Source organism: Dermacentor silvarum, chromosome 7 (assembly GCF_013339745.2).
Source record: "Dermacentor silvarum isolate Dsil-2018 chromosome 7, BIME_Dsil_1.4, whole genome shotgun sequence".
Lineage (NCBI taxonomy): Eukaryota > Metazoa > Arthropoda > Arachnida > Ixodida > Ixodidae > Dermacentor > Dermacentor silvarum.
In genome coordinates, this window is record NC_051160.1 from 116966084 (window position 1) to 116983996 (window position 17913).

At 48.8% G+C, this 17913-nt stretch overlaps 1 protein-coding gene across 1 annotated transcript in view; it reads left to right on the plus strand.

Moving 5' to 3' along the window:
* LOC119458384 (flavin reductase (NADPH)) overlaps positions 1 to 17913 on the plus strand; it is a 33778-nt gene that overhangs the window by 6822 nt on the left and 9043 nt on the right. The window contains exons 2-3 of the mRNA XM_037720228.2: positions 994 to 1155; positions 3673 to 3762. Of these exons, the coding sequence (XP_037576156.1) occupies positions 994 to 1155; positions 3673 to 3762 (252 nt within the window). The remainder of the gene's footprint in view (positions 1 to 993; positions 1156 to 3672; positions 3763 to 17913) is intronic.

Below are 17913 nucleotides of genomic sequence, written 5' to 3' on the forward strand. Positions count from 1 at the left end.
GTATCCGAAAAAGCTTTTTGAATTTACGAATACAGTGATTATATTCAATTTTAGATTTGAGGACCAAATCAATTGCGACAATGTTCAATTTATTTCAAACATTCCACCTCCTTAGTCTTAAAGGAGTATGCGCACATATTTTCCAAATTGTAGAGACTCTTGCTTCTCATGCATAAAAGGATGACAGCAAGTATAAAGATTGGGAAACACCTGTAAGATGTCTCAATGCGACAACAAAGTTTGCCTCAAAACACCAGCCCTGGTATCATCGACATTATCATCATGGAGCAAAATCTACTGATCTCACGTGGCAATAAGGCTACGTATGGTGACCTTGTTCGTAAAGACATGAACAAAGTTTTTTCTGTATGTGCTTGCGTGAGGTGCATCTGGTGCATCTGCTTCCTGGGTATTTAAGCCAAAATTGGTTCGTAGAAGCTAGCATTATAGTTAACAATTCAGGGTGCTCTGACACTTGCCAATTTTTTTTCTAGGGTTTAGAAGGCTCGTATCTTCAAATAATGTAAAAAGATGAAAAGCTGTAAACGGTCATGCCAGTGCTCTTTATCCATGCATGGACGGCTGTATGCATGGTAATCTTTTATTCTTAAAAATAAGCAGGGGGTGAACAGACACCAGAGTTCAAAAAATAAAAATGGCAGTACCACAGTGTTCCAGTGTTCCATTGAAGCCACGACCACTATGTGGGGCAGTGGCTCCGGAGCCAAGGAAGACAGTTGGGGCAAGTGCTCCCACATGCAACAAATTTGGGGGAGGAAGGGGGTGTAGGTATTGCCCCTCCACCCCAACAGCCCTAAGGTCAGAACCCTCCCTTCTATTATACATAGTAAATTACACCTGGGTTCCACCAAAAAAAACAAAAAATTTTTCAAAAAGCACGCACGGGTGAAGTGAGCCTCGGCACTTTCACCCACACTTAAAGTATGCTCCTGGAGTCCTTGTATGTGCTAACTGTGCAATGTCTTACTGCAGGGTACGAGGTGACCGTGCTCGTGAGAGATGCCTCTCGGCTGCCGAAAGAAACCACTCCTCACCACGTGGTTGTGGGTGACGTGTTGAAGAAGGAGGACGTCGACAAGGCTGTCAAGGGCCAGGATGGCGTCGTTGTGGTCCTTGGCACAAGAAACGACACAAGTGGGTACTAGCGTTGCTTCAGCGACGACATGCAGTCAGGGTGTCGTTTAGCCTAAGGTTGCCACCTATACAGTTATTCAGTAAAACAAGCAGAGCCACCTTTTTTAACAATGTCGTCAATCGTCGGTTTCTGACTGGCATGCTTTTGCCAGCTTTCTGGCCACCCCTGGATGAAAATTAAGTCATGAGAGCACTTATAGCGTAAACAGACTTAACCCCTAGTGTTTTAATGTTTTGTTTGAAAAGTGGCCTTATTTTGCTTTCTTTTATGGTTTAGTTTCAAACTTCAGTCCCTCGGAAACCCTTCTAAAGCTTTTTCAACCAATTCGCTTCATGATTGAAGCGTGAAAACCTCCTTTTACCTCTTTACTATGCAATATATGTGCACTTTCCATAAACTGTACAGTTAGAAATGAAGAAAGATCCTTTATTTTACCCTGTCTCAAAATCAACTATACTGCAATGCAAAGTTCTTCGCCGAATAAAAAGTCTAGCGGTGGCTTTCTTCGCACGTGCAACTCATGTGCGAGCTGTCAGTGCCAGACGCCATCGTTCCAAATCTACAAAAAGGCTAAAAAGCGCGCCATTCCAAACACGCAGTCCTTTAGCGCTGACAAAGTGCTGCCATTTATATAGTAGAAAACAGCACAATACAATAAATGCATCCCTCCGGTGTTGACGAAATGGCTCCCATCTATGTTGTAGAACATAGAGGTCGTGCAACTCAGCCTTCAAAACGCTGCAAAAGTGTTACCAGGACCGCGTTGACAAGCTGAGCTCGTCGATAATGCTGAAGGGTGTAATTAGATGACAAAGTAGGAGGGGATGAATTAACATCACGGCTTCCAAGAACAAATTTTGGTGAATGTGTAACGGTATTTTTTACTTTGTGGAGTCCTCAGTTTCTGTAGTAGCGGAGAAAGCTCTTCCACTGGTTCGTGCTTTATATTAGTGGAATTTTTTTTTTTAAGCTCCAAGCAAAGTGTTATCTTAAGTTGTGCAGTGCTGATTATTCTCCCATGTTGGTGACATAGCTCCAGCCACCCGTATCAAGGAAAACTGGAGTACCTAGTTCTTTATGATCTAAAATCATTGGCAGCAACCATAAAGTTATGTTTCAAGCAGCTTTGGGTTTTACCACGGCTTTTGCAAATGTCTAATCATAGCAGCAGTGTGACTGAAGCCTATCACGTTAGCCTCTGCTTCTAATTGTACCCTGCAATTTTTTTCCGCAAGGTCTTATGCCAGAAAAGGCTAATGACCCTAAATGGGCATTTAATCAGTAAACACTACAGGCACTACTGTTGTGCCTGACGTGCCCAAAACCATTTTCATCTGTGGGAATTGTGAAAGCTTGACGGTGCCACTTACATGTAAATCACACCAACCCGCCCAAGCAGTCCGTGTTGCTCCTTCGTTGGAAAATAAATTCTATTAGAGCACATACAGTGCAGGTGTAAGCACAGTGAAAATGAAAAGAGCTAAACATGGTAGCACAGGACTGTGTGGTATTGCAATGTATGTACAATGTATGTCCAGGTTTCCGACATTCATTATCAGCCTATTTTCCAGCAACTGCTAAGCTAAGCAGGACAACTGTCCTGCTAAGCAGACTCCGTATCCTGTTCCTGGAGGTAGCAGCTGATTGCTTTGCTAGGGTGTCCTGTTTCTGTTCTGGGGAGGGAATGTCCCCTTTCCATTCAGATGGCCTTCATAGTGTAGTTACACCTCATCTAGTATAGCTCATTCACTCACCAATTATGATGTATACTGCCGATAAATGTGTCGAAGTTACATTTTATTGCAAGGCGCTGCAGACTCCACTGAATTGAATTCAAGGCAGTAGGATGATGCTCTACACATTTTCTAGTCAGTGCTCCTGATTACAGAGCAATTAAGTATCAATTTAAGGCATAACAATACACATCATTTCTTTATAAAACGAACTTACTGGCCAGCTCAAAGCAAACAAACAAGTTAGTTTTGGCTTCAAGCATTGGCTGTAGGCATTACAAGAGAGCAAAAAGCAATTCTACCCCCAAAACTAATGGGATGCAGCATGTCAAACATACAGTCACAGTACAGTTACATGCAGCCATACAGGCACTGTAGTGCCTTCACCAAATCAGTCATGTTAGAAATATACAGTGCACCACGCCTAATTGGAGCCACGTCAAGTACGCAGTGCATTCACCACTGGACAGAACTTGCAAAAAACAAGTCACGTACACAAATGTGTACACTGTGCAGAAGGGGATAGCAAGCTGAACACCTGCTCTTAGCGGGATGAGTGCCAGAAACAAGTGTATGCAAGTTGTTACGTATCATGTAAGTCATCAGACATAGAGGCACATGTTTTGGGGTTTTGAATGAGAACCTTGAGTGTGAGAATGAGAACCTTGAATGCTCTTCCCCATGCCACCAATTTGACATAAAAAAAAAGATTACTTAGCGTCTTTATTATGCTCTTAAAGAAAGAGCTATTGGAAGTATGCCTATACAGTTGTACTTTTCCAGGCCCCACTACTGCTCTGTCTGATGGACTGAAGAATATCCTGCAGTCGATGTCTGACCACGGGGTAAAGCGCATCTCGGCCTGCGTATCGTGTAAGTCATTATGTGCTTTGTGCGTTGCTCATGTAACTGCAATGGAATTTTTATTTTTGGGCCTTGAGCCCTTTTTGGCCAAGTACAGGCATGTGGCAGCAAAGTAATTTCTGAGTCTTCTCATCGGTACCTAAATTTACATGTCTGGGTGAGTCCATGTGAGTTCATAAGTCTGGGTGACGGTATAATTCTAGGTGAGTCCATGTGAGTGCACTTATTTGCTCATACAGGCTGGTGCACGGAGTATGGTGGGAACGTAACATGAAAAAGAGGAAGCAGACGGTGACAAAAATAGAATCGCATAAAAAGTACTGTGTGATTGAACCAGTGGCGCTCACCGATGGGGGGGGGGGGGGGGGCGAATTCGGGGGTTATAACCCGCCCCTGAGGCCGACTTAACCCCCCCCTTTTGTTTAACCCTTTTTCTTTCCTTGCGCATTTGAGTACTGCAACTAAGATGTAAGACGCGCAATCGTCTGCACACTCGCAAAAAGCGCATTTTTTGACGATTTCCCGTGCATAAATCGAAATTAGTGCTGTTTAGATGGTATTGGCAAACTGTCAACCCCCCCCTGGCAGAGATCCTGGGTGCGCTACTGGATTGAACCTGTGTTACACTAATGAAGAAACATGCAGCACTACACAATTTCAGCAGTAAATTGAAGAGAAAATGGGACTGAATTTGTGAACCACACAAGGACGGTGCGGTGCAATAGTGGGGAAAGAGGAAGATGAAGATAAAAAGGTAGTGTTCGGGCGACCATGTTTGTCTCCGTCTGCGACCTCCTGCTCGCGTCACACAACTCGCAAAGCTATGAGCATTCGCACTCTGTCCCCATCGCAGATTGCTTCCAAGGTAGGGCCCGCGCTGCTGCGCCATATGCAGCAGTTGCCGGAGAACGCTCCCCTCCCCCCATGAAGCCTCGCACACAACCGAAGACGGCGCGCTTCCTCACTTGCGCGCGCGAGACTGAGCTGCCATCGTTGGCTCACCCTCGCACGCTTTCACTCACACATACAGCATACGGTGCGCGGTGACAGTGTTATCACCCCTGAACTTTATACAGATCACGGCGATGACGGTGGAAAAAATGCGCATGGAGGGTCCATATAATTGATATCGCAATAAAGACAGATTGGAATAGTTTTACGTTATACCAACCCAGGCCTGATTGCGGCTCTCTGGGTCTGCAGTGACATATGGTGACCCAGAAATTATGTTAGCGCGTCGATTGGACCGCATAATTTGAGAACATTTTCCGCTATCATCATGAGCATCAGTGCAGGAATATATAATTCGATTGTAGTTCCACCAAATTTTGGGGTTTTACAGGAAAACAAATGCCGTGCCGCCGCTCGATCCACTCTTCCATATTCTAGTATGCTATAGCTACAAAGCGTGCTTCTACTACGCGCTTTGTGCTGGTTTATTCTCTGTTTCATCTTGGTTTCGAAGTGTGCTGCCTTATTCCAATATTCCACCAGAATTCAAATTGGTCCTCCTCCAAACTGCTCTAAAATGAAATTTACACTGCTCCAAGGTGCTCCAAGATGCAATTTTGTCAGCTCCAAACTGTTCCAAAACGCGATTTTACTTGCTCCAAAAATTGCTCTGAAATGACTTTAGGCAGTCCCACCCCTGCACATCTGAAAGATTGAAATGAGTCACTCCAAGATCAACCTCGACTGCCTCGACCACGACTTCGACACAGACGACGATGGAGAGCATCGCCTAAAGCACAGTTGCAACAAGGAAAACATCAGTGCGCAAGCCAACTATACCCACACCAAACTCAACGAATACGACGTTTTGCAAGAAAGCAACGTCGCCTGAGTACACCTTCAGCGCCACTTATCAGGACTACTCTCAACCCAAAGATTCCTGCGACAACGCTGCGAACAACGACGAAAAGGGCACTGGGCACTTTCCTGACATACCGGACCAACAGCGACGTCGCCTCAATGACTCAGTCCTCCAAACATTCAAGCAGGAGATACCGCATGTGTACAAATCATCACCAATTCTTAGTTCCCAGTACTGCCATGTGTCCCATCCTTCCTTCATTGGCGCATGCATATGTCGTCCAGAGTGCAACAGCCAGCCTCGGCCACCTGAGCTCTGCTAGACGTCACCGGACTGCTATAGCTTATTCTAAACTTCTAATCAGTATACAGAGCTATGCGAGAAGTTACTGGACAGCTACACTTTTCTATGAAGCTGCCAAGGGTTACAGAGTCATCTTGAAACATTGCACTAACTGCACATTCTTATGCTTTTGATTCGTCCGCCCCTGCACCTACGACTCTTTCGAGGGGGAGGTGGAAGTGTGTAACGAACCATACAAGGACGGTGCGGTGCAATAGTGGGGAAAGAGGCAGATGAAGATTAAAAGCTAGTGTTTGGGTGACCATGTTTGATTCCGTCCGCAACCACCTGCCCGCGTCACATATATAAAGCTTCCCCAATAAGCAAGGAACAAAAAATGCAACGCCGCATGTACTTCAACATAATGTGTGCATAAATTTTCAGAAGAAACATCTGTAATAGATGGGTGCTATGGCATCGGGCGGATCATTCCAAAGTGAAGTCACACAAGACTAAGTAGATAAGTTGAAGGCGTGCATCTTTACAAAGATAAGTTGAAACTTTAAGAGATTTTGAGGTCTTCATGACATGCGTTCTGGTCGTCCGAACGGAAAGTTGTTAGGCGACTGGCTGTTGATGTAGGTATTTATGTAACTGTACTGACACTAACAGAATGTTGGGTTTTGAGAGGCTGAAGAGAAATGTTTAGTTTTATTTCTGTAACGCTACAAGTTTGGTCGTATTTACTAGAAATATACAAAACCGACTCTGTATTTAACAGATTCTGATTTGTTGGTTAGATAGGTTTGATAGGTTTCATTCATGTGGGAGGAAGCCTGTGCTTACCAAACTTGTTTTGTGAGTGGGTCAGAGCGAGCTTTGGTTTTATCTCACCGGTTTACATCTATACATTCACCTTATCTTGATCATTTTTACTTATCCTGCAGACAGAATTTCCTTGCAACAGTGCCTTGTGTGAGTTAGCTTTGCAAATTGGGATCATTTCTGTGTTCTGCATGTTGTGTGTTCAATTAAAAGGAGCTCCTACAAACATATTTTATGAGAGTTTAGAGTGTGTCTGTTAAGAAAGGGGCATCTTCTTGGGAATGTTTTTCAACATTGAGTTTTCAAATGCACCTTGTATGAGTGGAGTTATCAAAAATAAAATTCTGTTCCTTCGGCCGCTGCTGCCACCGTGGTTCTTGCCTTCCTTTTCGTTGTTGGCTGCTGTGCTCAGCTGTACTGCACTCAATGTTCACTGAAATGATGCCTGCCACGCTCCATCTGTCATCACAGCAACTGTTTGTACTAGCATAGACCTTTTTCACACCGCCAATTCTTGTAGGCTGTGGTGTCGGTGCAGTGATGTCATTCTTTTCCACCAGGTGGCACCGCCGCCTTATCAGAGATAAAGCCCCTGAATGAAGAAAAGTAGCGCCATCTCCTCTCTCCTCCTCCTGCGCCGGCGTTCACTCTCTCTTCTGTCGACCGTGGCTCCCCCTACGCGGTGCCGAACTAGCAGACGCTCTCCGAATCAAACGCTGTGGCTACGTGTCGCTCGCGCTCTTGAACTCGTATTTTGATCGGAATTTTTCGCGTTATGTTATGACTGGCTGCCGAAACAACGAGAGGACGCATAAATGCCGTTGCGCTTAGATGGTTGTACTATTAGCGGTGATACAGTGAGCATAAAGCCTCTAAGTCGGGCTTTAACTGAGCCATGCCACGCGCGACCTCGGCGTTGGTTCATCTCCGCGTTTCAGTAGCTGCAGTCCCTCGTTGGCCAGCGGCTAACGTGCACAGCGGGCCTCTAACAATGACTACGCTTCTGGAGTGAATGATCCACCAGCTGTATATATGCAGTTGTCTTACAGGTTTCACTGACTAGTGAGCTACCGATCATTCGGCGGAAGCGGTCCGTCGATAATGAGGCTAGTGGCTTCGCTCGCTTGCAGGAAGCCTTACACTACTCCACAGATTTTTTCTTCTTTTTTTTGCGTACTTGAGTAGCGCGGCAGCGGTCATCTTACAGGTGTATGCGAGGCTGCTTTTGCGGATCATATTGCCGCTTGCATGTGCTGCGCGCAGGTTCGAGAAATTCTACCGTGCGTATTGTATCTACTATCTTATCAAATGCAGAGCAGAAAATGATAGTTAACATCCAGGTTTATCCTGGCCACTGACAAAGCCACGCAGGAATGAGTTAACTCTATAATCAAGGGCGTTGCAATGTGGATAGCATTGCTGCCAGCAGACGGTAATGTCTTTGAAGTGCACGGTATATTCCGTTTGGCAGGCGGCTTCCTTGGCTTCAGCTGCTTCCGATGAACGAAGAGCGATGGAATGGCTTGACGCTTCAATTTTTTTGTGCCACAGCTCTGCAGAATCACCGGCTCAAATTGATCATCCGTGAAGTGATCTTGCGCAAACGTGAAATCAGAAAACAAGGTCACCGTAAAACCTCGCTCCTTCAAGTATAAGGCGTAACACAACATTCCAGGCAGAAGTTATTATCGCCGGGAAGTCTTGTATACGGTGTTCCTTTTTTTAGCTCGCCGCCAGCACAGGTACTTATCTCTTATTCTGCTACATATCGCCGGGAAGTCTTGTATACCGTTTTCCTTTTTCAGCTTGCCGCCAGCACAGGTCCTTATCTCTTGTTCTGCTACGCGATACATGACTAGAATACTGAGCACACTTTTCACGTGCAGCATTTTCTACCATTTTCGAGATAGTTATCGGTCCTCGAGGATCTAGGACGATAGCGACAAGTTTTAGCGACAAGAACATTGATCTCCGCCGACCACCGAGTTGAGTTTTTGCTGAAGGCGCAAAGTCGCCCTAACTAAATAGCCCTAATCGTCTTTCCGCAGGTAAGCGCCCATTTTTTCCTACGTACCGTCACCGCTTCGTAACAACTGCGATACACTCAAAACGTGCCGTTCGCATACATTCAGGCCACACAAACACAACGCCATGCATTGTATAACCGAGTCAATAAAAACCACGTGCGTTTGAGGGCAAGATGAAATCCGGCCACGAAAGTTGCAAATGCAGCGCGAACATGCAGCGGGAACAGTGCGGCACTTAGGAGGGAGAAAAACTAACGAAGCCTCACACAGCAAGTGGCAGCATGTGAGATTACGGATCATTGAAGAATCGCTCGCTTACCTCACACAGCCGGGACCATTGTGTTGGGTTGAAATCAGCGCGGCTGATTCTTTGAAGCCAGACCTTCCTCTGCGCCGCGTCTCGCTTCGCTGATGCAATCCGGAAGAGTCGCTTGGCGTCTGTTTCGCGTGTTCTGCACCCGAATGCCGAGCAACACGGCATCGCGAACACTACGCCTTAAAAGCGCAAAGGAAACGCCATGCGTGGTGCCTCCATACACGGCTCGCAATGGTCTGGCACCGCGATGGCGGCGGGAGCAAAAAACAAGCAAGAAAAAAAAGCGCGCGAGAGCACGTGACAGCATTCGGCCAATCGGAGGGCCGAGCGCCGAGAGAACGGGCAGGAGAGGAGGAAAGCGGCAATCTTCAAAAGATGTCGCTACTTTTTTTTATTGACGGGCTTTAATCAGAGAGGACAATAGGTGGTGCCCAAAACCCAACATCAGTGACGTGTTTCCAGCTCCCAAAATGCAACCTTCAGCCAGCAAAAGCATAGCCTGTAAGACCCGCATTTTAAATCCAGATGGCCCCACCTTACGCGCCGTGAATTTGGACACCACCTATTCTTCACTTTTGCTTCTGTCACTGGCACTTGTTACCTTTCACATCTGCACAGATTTGTCCAATGGAGCGTCCTGTTAAAAGATGCATAGGAATAGGCATGAAAAGTGGTGATGATTTCAGGAAGTTGAAAAGAAAGAGCAGGCAGTCTCTTGAATGGTAGTGTAGGATCCCAGGATCATGCATCTACATGAGAATATAGAAAATGACAACGGGTCTGTTTATGTAAACATGAATGATATGCCGTTTGCCTTGAGAATGTCATGTTTATAAAAAGCAGTGATTGCGGGATGGTGTCAGGGTCTGCCATAAAGGCCTTCTGTAGCACGCAGAGCATGTTTCTCAGTAAGATTGAGCTCTGGCTACTTAATGGATGATGTTGCACCCCAGACAGATAGAGAGTGCTGATTTTGGCCAGTTGCAAATTAAATCATTTATGATTTCGACACAAAGGGCTCGTTCATGTTGTGGGTTGGGCCGCGGCGCTAGTTCTCAATAGCGAATAGCGGAACTCTTGTGTGCTGACGAACAGAGTGGTAAATCTAGAGAGAGGAGATGATGAGGTGCTGGGGTCGTGATGGGACAAATAAATTACATACACTGCCGCTGATTATGAAGTGAGTATTTCACGCGCCCGCTTTTGCCAGTCAGTAAATGAAAGTGAATGTGATACAGTGCTGTTATACTTTCTTTCATGCACACTCGACCATGTTCGCTTATGCATGGTGTTTGTCGGCACAGGTGGATCTGAACACTTTTGTACCGTGCAAGAAGACTTGTGTATTGAGCATTAAATGCACATTGAAGAAGCCCAGGAGGTCAAAATTAGTCTGGAGTCCCCCTCTACGGCGTGCCTCATAATCAGGTCATGGTATTGGCTAGTGAAACCCCAGGATTTTTAGCATTCTTAATTGCAAAATACACAGCCTTTGTTGAATGCATGTGGAGCATTTAGAGGAAATGACAGGCTTTTATAGGTGGGATGCAGGTTCTTTTGTTTAAATCGTTCTGACGGTTCTCTGAGGCGGAGCCTCTGAGAACCCAATTGAGGACAAAGCCGTTTGTTGGAAAACGCACACATAACATTTAATAAAACTATAACAAAAGGCAACCCATAGAAACAAACACTCAAACAAATATCACGGCAAGAAACACACTCAGAGCTAGCATGGTATCAATAGCACACAAGTTCGGGCTGAGCACGTGTGTGAGGGCGCGTAATAGTTCGCAGAGGATAGAAGGCGGCGAAGTGACAAAAAGACGTAGCGTTCGCCTCACCACAATGTCGATGGGATCGGCGGATGAACTGGCGACCAGAGTGCGGTAGCTCGGGTTTGAAGAGGGAAGGTAGGCGGCTTGGCGGCACGGGCAGATGGAAGCGGCGTTCTGGCCAGGCAGCTGGGCGTGGAACTCAGGCCCATAGCCTGACAGCTCTTGTTCTGCCCACGGGCGCAGAAGCTCGCCGGCCTCGGGCAGCAGTTCATGATCGGGTAGAGTGGCGACGCCCAGTAACAGGTTTGCAGCAGGCGCCGGTTGGGCGAAGTCCTGGTGGCTTGGGTCGGGAACCCGACGGCCCGTCTTCAACTCCCGGTCCGGTGGCCAACCTTCTCCTGGCATCGCTGGCTCTTCTGCCAGTGCGCCTTGCTTTTCTGCCGCTCTGGCCGATTCGTCTTTTGCTCATTGGCCGCTCAAAGCTTCGTGGTTCCTTCTGATTGGATGCCTTTTTCTTTTATTTTCTCTTCTTGCGCCGCTTGTTCACGTACTGGACGCTCTTCAACGCTGTAGTCTTCCATCCAGCATGGAATTCGCCCCCGCACGCGCATTGCTTGTCATCTGCTTCGTGTTTGTCTCCAACCACCGCACTCTGTCGCGCACTCCACACACCGCAAAAGGGTTATGGGGGGATTTGAGGAAAGGCGCCCACTTCTTTCTCATAATAATGTTCAGTTTCTTTTCTTCTTTCTTTCTGTGCTTGCTTGGAAGTGTCTGCTAAAACAAGTGGCCCGTACATTTCAGTATGTAGATTTTGAGAATATATTAAGAGGTGGTGCCTGAGTATCCTTCGGGTTCTAACTAAGCAGCATGAGGCTCGTGGACAAAATATCTTATATTAACAATGTGTCGACGGTGTGTCACGTCAGTGTTTGTGACAGAGTAGACAACAGAAATATGAGATGGAGGTCAGGACATCTAGATCCATGCCTGATTTCTAGGCAAGCTCATTCGTAACAATTGTCATCGTGTAAAGAGAGCATCCTTTGTGCTTCCGAAGCTCTTTGCATATTGCCGCAGAGATCTCTCCACGTGCAAGTTACTAGCACTCTCGCGAAGTATCCTTCCAGGCGTCTCGTCGCACCGCCGTTCGAAAAGCGCCAGCAAGGCCTCGCACATGGCAAGGCAGCGTGTGTCTCTCATTGCACGCGCACGCGGCTGCACGTGTGCTCATCTACGGCCGTGGTTGACTGTGGAACAGGATCCTGTTAACTCTGCTTGCCAATTGTGTGAATGTGTTTTAGTCTTAAGTTTCTAGGCACAAGTTCGCCCACAATAAACCAGTTTGTTTAGTGTGCTTCATTGAAGAGTGCTACAATATGATAGGAGTTGACTCTGGGATGTGAGCATGCTATATTTATGTACAGACGTGAGCAGCCTTGTCTAGAACGCGGGATCAAACGGTGGCTTCTGGGGCTCTCCGGAGCCAGCCAGCGACATCTAACAGTAGTTGCTGGGCCCAAACGTGCCCGGCACCTACTGGTAGACGTTGGACCCAGCAGCTAGCGTTAGACCTCACTGGCTGGCTCTGGAGAGCCCCGGAAGTCGCCGTTCCCGCATTCTAGACAAGGCTGCTGACCTCTGTACACCCATGAGCAAGAATATACAGACCGTAGGCTCTTAAAGAAAACTGAACTTTAACTGAATTTTTCTGCTTACACAAGCACATGCTAAAAGTGACAGGTACAATGGAAAGTTCCCAATGCCAAGTTTGCGCTGTAGTTTTCACTTTCAAGTTACATTCATAGACGGAGAAGAAAATTAGCTTTATCCAGGAATCCCTGGTACATGTACTTTTGCTCAGGTGAGTACATGTATATTTGTTTGTTTTCTCGCGCTGATTCCCAAAGCTGTGCCACACAGATGTGTAATATTTTCAACTTGGTGTTCACTGATTGCCGTTGTGTTTTGAGAGGCAGTCGCTTGTGTATAGAGGCAGAAGCCTGAATCACTACAGTCACTTCTACATACTGTATGAAATTACTACTCTGACTATAACTAGGATGGTAGATCCAAATATTGGCTTCCAGGCCTAGGTGATCTCCCATGACCATGGCATCCTTGATCATTTTTCAGTTGTTTTCTCAATAGCAAGAATTCCACTGTAGTGGGCGTGTGAATCGAAGGAACTTGAATGTGTTTGAATTTTGAATTTGGAAGTTTTGAATCAGTCAATGAATCAATCAATTTTTGTTTTTTCACAAAGTATTGTCACGTAGTAGTGACGATGAAGCAAACAGTCGTAAAACTGGGAATGACGAAACTGATTCTTTATTGGGCGAACCTGTGCCCACAAAAGCAAGTTACACTTGAAGCGCAACGATAGCGGCGAACACAGTCGGCGATCGTCGGAATCTGATCAGCGGCGAAACGCGTCGGCTTTTATACCAGAGTCATCGAAGGTTCCAGATTAATCCCTGATGCCCGCGTGTCTTCCAGAAAGTTGTAGACAATTCGCATCGGTCACACAATCAGATAACATAAGCGTCTGTGAAAACAGGCAACGGAAAGAAGCATCGATAACGTTCTAGAAACCTCCGACACAGGCGCGTCCTGCGCCGAGCGATAACGTTTAACATTTGTTAGCCGGTGGAAAGCGGCCACCGGTGAAAGATAAAGATGTATACGTGTCAATACCCTCCCCTTAAAAAGCATCGTCCCGATGCTACAAGCACGAAAGCGAAAACAAAACAATGCGTTATAAACAACAAAAAAAAACAATAACAAAGTAACAAAGTACCTAATGTCGTCAGCGGGCGTAGAAAGGTTTAAGACGCACCACATGGATGACTTCAGGTCGTGCCCGGCGCCGCTGTGATTGCGAAATGCCGTCTGGCACGACCTCATAGTCCAGTGCGCCAATACGTCGGATTATCTTATATGGTCCGAAATAGCGACGCAACAGTTTCTCGCTAAGTCCTCGTCGGCGTATCGGAGTCCAGACCCAAACACGGTCGCCGGGCTGGTACTCGACGTTGCGTCGTCGAAGATTGTAGTGTCGGCTGTCGGTCCTCTGCTGGTTCTTGATGCGCAAGCGGGCGAGCTGTCGACCTTCTTCGGCACGCTGCAAATAGGTGGCAACGTCGAGATTTTCTTCGTCGGTGACGTCCGGTAGCATGGCGTCAAGCGTCGTTGCCGGGTTCCTTCCGTAGACCAGGTTGAACGGCGCCATGTGCGTCGTTTCTTGCATGGCCGTGTTGTATGCGAAGGTCACGTACGGAAGGATGGCATCCCACGTCTTGTGTTCGACGTCGACGTACATTGCCAGCATGTCGGCGATGGTCTTATTTAGGCGCTCGGTGAGGCCATTCGTCTGCGGGTGGTAGGCGGTGGTGCGGCGATGGCTTGTCTGGCTGTATCGCAGGATGGCTTGAGTTAGTTCAGCCGTGAATGCCGTACCTCTGTCGGTGATGAGGACTTCTGGGGCACCGTGACGCAGGAGGATGTTCTCAACAAAAAAATCGGGCTACCTCGGCGGCACTGCCTTTGGGCAAGGCTTTTGTTTCGGCGTAGCGGGTGAGGTAGTCCGTAGCTACGACGATCCATTTATTCCCGGACGTCGACGTCGGAAAAGGCCCCAGTAAGTCCATCCCGATCTGCTGGAACGGTCGGCGAGGTGGCTCGATCGGCTGTAGAAGTCCGGCTGGCCTTGTCGGCGGTGTTTTGCGTCGCTGACAGTCTCGGCATGTCCTTACGTAATGGGCGACGTCGGCAGAGAGGCGAGGCCAGTAGTATTTTTCTTGTATCCTCGCGAGCGTGCGGGAAAAGCCGAGGTGTCCAGCCGTTGGGTCGTCATGGAGAGCTTGCAGAACCTCTGGACGCAATGCTGAGGGTACCACGAGGAGGTAGTTGGCTCGGAGAGGCGAGAAGTTCTTCTTTAGAAGAATGTCGTTTTGCAAGAAAAACGACGCCAATCCTCGCCTGAACACCTTCGGCACAATGACGGTCTTGCCTTCCAGGTAGTCTACAAGGCTCCTTAGTTCCGGGTCGGCTCGCTGTTGTTCGGCGAATTCGTCGGCACTGATGGGTCCCAAGAAAGTGTCGTCATCCGGGTCGTCATGTGGCGGCGGTTCGACGGGGGCGCGAGACAAGCAGTCGGCGTCAGAGTGCTTTCGCCCGGACTTGTAAACGACGGTGATGTCGAATGCTTGAAGTCTCAGACTCCATCGTGCGAGGCGACCTGAAGGATCCTTCAAGTTAGCTAGCCAACACAAGGCGTGGTGGTCGCTCACGACTTTAAAGGGCCTGCCATAGAGGTAGGGGCGAAACTTTGATGTAGCCCAGATGATGGCGAGGCACTCCTTTTCTGTTGTGGAATAATTTGATTCCGCCTTCGATAGCGACCGGCTAGCGTAACTTACAACCCTTTCTAGTCCGTCAGTCCTCTGCACAAGAACGGCGCCGAGTCCTACGCTGCTTGCGTCGGTGTGGACTTCAGTATCGGCGTTTTCGTCGAAATGCGCAAGTATTGGCGGCGATTGCAGGCGTCGCTTCAGTTCTTCAAATGCTTCGATTTGCGGCGTCTCCCACTTGAACTCGACGTCGGCCTTCGTGAGATACGTCAGTGGCTCAGCGATCCGTGAAAAATTCTTGACGAAGCGCCTGTAATAGGCGCACAGTCCAAGAAATCTACGCACTGCCTTCTTGTCAGCGGGCGGAGGAAAGTTGGAGATGGCCGCAGTTTTCTGAGGGTCGGGGCGCACTCCAGACTTGTTGATTACGTGGCCCAAAAACAAGAGCTCCTCATATGCGAAGCGGCACTTCTCTGGCTTTAACGTGAGTCCGGAGGTTTTGATTGCTTGAAGAACTGTTTCAAGGCGCCGCAGGTGTTCTTCGAAGCTTGAGGCAAACACAACGACGTCGTCCAAATAGACAAGGCAAGTCTGCCATTTCAAGCCTGCCAGTACTGTATCCATGACGCGTTGGAAAGTCGCAGGTGCCGAGCAAAGACCAAACGGCATGACCTTGAACTGGAACAGTCCGTCTGGTGTTATAAAGGCAGTCTTCTCCCGGTCCCTCTCGTCGACTTCAATTTGCCAGTAGCCGGTTTTGAGGTCCATCGACGAAAAATACTTTGCGTTGTAGAGTCGATCCAACGCGTCGTCAATCCGTGGGAGGGGGTATACGTCCTTCTTCGTGATCTTGTTGAGGCGACGATAATCGACGCAGAAACGTAGGGTTCCATCCTTCTTCTTCACTAACACCACGGGGGACGCCCACGGACTCTTGGACGGCTGGATGATGTCGTCGCGTAGCATTTCGTCGACTTGGTGCCTTATGGCTTCACGTTCGCGCGCCGAAACTCGGTACGGGCTCTGACGGAGTGGGCGGACATTTTCGTCGGTGATGATGCGGTGCTTGGCGACAGGGGTTTGTCGAACTTTTGACGACGACGAGAAGCAGTCCTTGTATTGCAGGAGCAGAGCTTTTAGTTGTTCTTTCTCATGCCTGGGAAGGTTCTGATTGACGTCGAAAGTTGGCTCAGGTATTATAGTCGTCGTTGCAGGTGCACTGGAATCCGTGAAGGCGAAAGCACTACTGGCTTGTACTATTTCGTCGATGTAGGCGACCGTGGTGCCTTTGTTAATGTGCTTGTATTCAGGGCTGAAGTTCGTGAGCATCACCCTTGCTTTCCCTGCACGTAGCTCAGCTATGCCTCTAGCGACGCAAATTTCACGGTCGAGCAGTAGGTGATGATCGCCCTCGATGATGCCCTCCATGTCTGCAGGCACTTCGGTACCGACGGAAATCATTACGCTGGAGCGAGGCGGAATGGTGACTTGTTCTTCAAGCACATTCAAGGCATGGTAACTTATGCTTGTATTCGGTGGTAGCGCGTTGTGCGTTGAAAGCGTTATCGACCTGGATCTTAAGTCGATGACTGCACCGTATTGGTTTAGAAAGTCCATGCCTAGGATGACATCCCTGGAGCAGTGCTGCAGGATTACGAAGCTCGCCGGGTAAGTGCGGTTGTTTACCGTGACTCGGGCTGTGCAGATTCCAGCCGGCGTTATTAGGTGGCCTCCAGCTGTCCGGATATCAGATCCTTGCCAGGCCGTCTTCACCTTCTTTAACTTGGCGGCGAACGCGCCACTGAAGACGGAATAGTCGGCTCCAGTGTCGACGAGAGCGGTGACGTTATGACCGTCGATGAGCACGTCTAAGTCGGTAGACCGTCGTCTAGCATTACGGTTAAGTCGTGGCGTCTGATCACGGCTGCGTCGGCTTGCTCCGCTGCTGCTACGTCGCGTCGGCCGGTCTTCTTGCGGCGGCGAAGTGCTGTCAAGGCTGTTGCTAGGCGGCGTGCTGGTATCTCGTCGTAATGATTCGCGAATCGTCGTCGTCGTCGGCGGAGGATCTTCGGCATTGCGTCGTACAGCAACCGCACCTCCATCGGTTGCTGCCTTTAGTTTCCCCGGTAAGGGCTGGGAGATCGGCCCCGGGTGGGACCGGTGTACTGATGACGATGCGGCGAGATGTAGCGGCCTGGTGACGGCGAGCGTGAGGGTCGTCGGGGTTGCCACTGGGCTCCGGCGAGGTAGTCGGCAATGTCGCGCGGTCGTTCACCCCGCACTGGACGCGGCGCGTTGACGGCGAACCCTCGTAGGCCCATCTCGCGGTATGGGCATCGGCGGTAGACATGGCCGGCTTCCCCGCAGTGATAGCAGAGCGGGCGGTGGTCGGGGGCGCGCCAAATGTCCGTCTTCCTCTGGTAGCTGCGCTGGGCGACGGGCGGGCGTGCTGGCGGCGGCGGTGGTGGACGTCGGAACTGCGGCGTTACGGGGCCCTGGCGCGAGCGCGGAGGGGGGCCTTGACGACGGGCGACGGCGGCGTAGGTCAGCGCTTCCGGCTCGGGTTGCGGCGATTCGGGAAGTCCTAGCGATTGCTGGATTTCCTCCCGCACGATATCGGCGATGGAAGCAACTTGAGGCTGCGACGACGGTAGCAACTTCTGCAGCTCTTCGCGTACTATCGCCCTGATGGTGTCTCGTAGGTCGTCGGAAAGTCCTTGGACTTCGACGTAGTGTGGCGTCGAACGGCGATTATATTGCCGGTTGCGCA